Source organism: Salminus brasiliensis, chromosome 6 (genome assembly GCF_030463535.1).
Source record: "Salminus brasiliensis chromosome 6, fSalBra1.hap2, whole genome shotgun sequence".
Lineage (NCBI taxonomy): Eukaryota > Metazoa > Chordata > Actinopteri > Characiformes > Bryconidae > Salminus > Salminus brasiliensis.
This window is the reverse complement of record NC_132883.1, coordinates 8,874,925-8,877,799: the sequence shown is the minus strand read 5'-3', so window position 1 is coordinate 8,877,799 and position 2,875 is coordinate 8,874,925. Positions and strand designations below refer to the sequence as shown.

The following is a 2,875-nucleotide window of genomic DNA, read 5'->3' as shown; positions in this document are numbered from 1 at the left end:
AAAGAATTAAAGCTTCTCTGACAGCTGCTCAACAAACAGGCCTCTAGGACACTATTACCTGATAGCAATGAATAGCTCAGTCCTGTTTGATCGAATAAAGTGAATTGTGTTTGTGTTGTGTTGTGCAGTTGTGTACATAACGCTGTTCTGTCTGTTTACAGTGGACATATGAAGTACTGTGCAAAGTCTGATACGCCTGTAAAGCAGAATGAAGCTCTTTATCTGGGCAGTAAGTGTTTATTTCCTCAGAGAAACACTGATTTTAGAATAAATGCTGATCACATTCCCACCAAATAGGAGCTCTCCTCCTGAGAGTCTAGTATTATTTATAGTTATCATCATATCAACACCTGGTTTGGTACATTAGTGCTTATTGATGTTAAATCAGGTGAGCTGATGGATGTGAGCTGATGAGTGGCTGGGGGAGTCCAGGAGAAATCTGGAACCAAGCTTTGTCTTGGTGGCCTTCAGCACGGTCACTAGGCTTGTGAGGGCAGTCTGCTCTAGGCAGATTTACACATGTGCCATAGTCCTTCCATTTCTCAATGATAGACTTAACTGAAGTTTAGGGGATGTTTAAGTGACTTACACTCCTCAATAACCTTTCTCTGAGTTCTGTGGAGTGTAATTCTGATTAACCAGTTACCGGAGCTTCCAGACAGGTGTCTTTATACTACAATCACTGGAGAAACTTTCACGGCACCAACTGCCTGGACTGCTCCTAAAAATGCTGCTTAGCTTGACCCTGGTGTTTGGCACCCTGCTGACCATTCAAAAGTGCAGGACAGCGGCGTGAAGGAACCTTTTACTTTGAAATCAAAGATTTTTTGTAAATTTCAAATCAATTATCTGCCAATTATTTGATTCAAAGTAAGTTTCAGCACTGAAATTGCTCTTTGCTGCATTTACTTTTATCCTAAGAATTTTTTTAATGTTCAAGCACGAGCAATAAAATGCACAATGACCGCATGAATTAGAGACGTGCTGATTAAAATGGTCATTTAAACAGCAGTTGTCCCCCCATACTGTAACCAGAGAAGTGCTTGGTGAAGGTAGGCTGAGCTGCTTTGACGTGGGCTGAGTTCATTTTGGGTGGGGGTTGGGCAGGGGTGGTGACTTTACAAGACGCCACAACCCCCCACCTTCCCCTGCCACCTCTTTACTCCGCACGAGCTGGAAAAGTTCCAGGCAACCAATGAGGGTGGGCTTACCGAGCAAGCTGGAGTGAAGAAAATGCGAAGTAGCAAAGGCATGGTCATCACCGGGGCAGCAGTGGTCAGCCCTTAGCCTCAGAGAGCCTCAGCTGGCCTCAGCCTTGTCAAAATGCCCCGAAACACAAGGATGCTCGTTTTCTATTTCCAAGGGGAGATAAGCAACAGATGGCACGCGCTCGTTCATTTTGCATGAGGCTCGAGTTTTCGGAGCGTCTGAGTGGCTCGTGCAGCACCGGGAGTGGGCTGCTTTCCTCGCTATGGATCATTTGTTCCGTCGTAGAAAGCTCTTAAAGACGCTGCTTAGCTTGACCCTGGTGTTTGGCACCTTGCTGACCATCCAGAAGTTCAAGGTACAGGACAGCGGCGTGAAGGAACTTCTCTGGAAGCCCAAGAACAAGTGGTGGAAGAGGGAGACGAGTGGGAACAGCTCGAGCCCGTGGGACGGGGAGGTCTCCGCGCTCACGAGGACCCCCCTGCCAACCTGGAACGTGGTGGCTGCGAACTGCAGCGTGGGCGCGCCGGACGCGCACAGCAAGGACTGGCTAAACAAGCTCGAGGCTCGCTTCCAGCAGTTCGTGCTGCACAGGCGGTGCCGTTACTTCCCCATGCTGCTGAACCACCCGGAGAAGTGCGGCGCCGACGTGGACGTGCTGCTCGTGGTTAAGTCGGTGATCGAGCAGCACGAGCGGCGAGAGGCCGTGCGCAGGACGTGGGGCGCAGAGCGCACGGTGCGCGGCCGGCGCGTCAAGACTCTTTTCCTGCTGGGCACCCCGTCGCCGGGCAAGGACACCAAGAACCTCCAGAAGCTGCTGGAGTACGAGGACAGGATCTACGGGGACATCCTGCAGTGGGACTTCATGGACACGTTCTTTAACCTGACGCTGAAGGAGGTCAACTTCCTGCGTTGGTTCCACATCTACTGCGCGCGCGTGTCCTTCGTCTTCAAGGGGGACGACGACGTGTTCGTAAACACCGACAATCTGGTGGAGCTGATCGACTTCAGGACGGAGGAGGGCAAAGCGCACGAGCTGTTCACCGGGGACACCATCTCCAAAGCCATCCCCATCAGGAACAAGCAGAGCAAGTACTACATCCCCCGGGAGATGTTCGACAAGCCCTATCCGCCCTACGTGGGTGGAGGGGGGTTCCTCATGTCCTCGCAGATCGCGCGCCGGCTCTTCACAGCGTCCGAGGGTCTCGAGCTCTTCCCCATAGACGACGTGTTTCTAGGAATGTGTCTGCAGAAGCTGGGCAAAGCGCCCGAGTCTCATCCAGGCTTCAAGACCTTTGGCATCGTGAAGCGAAAGGTGAGCTCCATGAACAGCGAGCCGTGCTTCTTCCGCCAGCTCATCGTGGTGCACAAGCTGAGCGCGCACGATCTGCTGAGGATGTGGAGCGTGGTGCAGGACCAGAAGCTCACGTGCGCCAAGAACTACAGCCTGTAGCGCGCATGGAGGTCCACTTACTGTGTACTTTACAGCTCCACAATGCGTGTGTGTGCACCCTTAAACATAAAGGTGTCACAAAGGAGTCTTTGAGCGATGCCACAGTGGAGCCACTTCTGGTTCTTCACCATGTTTGTAAAGGAGATGTAAAGGAGATGTTCTTCACCATCTAACAGAGATGTGTGAGGGTACAGAACCTTTACAAGCTTGAAGAAC

General features: G+C 51.5%; 1 protein-coding gene across 1 annotated transcript; it reads left to right on the top strand.

The window, feature by feature from the left end:
- Positions 1–1,471: 1,471 nt before the first annotated feature.
- Positions 1,472–2,659, top strand: b3gnt7l (UDP-GlcNAc:betaGal beta-1,3-N-acetylglucosaminyltransferase 7, like). Its single transcript, XM_072680848.1, has one exon. It carries the CDS (start codon positions 1,472–1,474, stop codon positions 2,657–2,659), a length of 1,188 nt encoding a protein of 395 aa, XP_072536949.1.
- The last annotated feature ends 216 nt before the right edge of the window (positions 2,660–2,875 follow it).

Excerpts from the sequence above, each read along its gene's own strand:
- b3gnt7l (XM_072680848.1), top strand. The coding sequence starts at position 1,472 with ATGGATCATTTGTTCCGTCGTAGAAAGCTCTTAAAGACGCTGCTTAGC.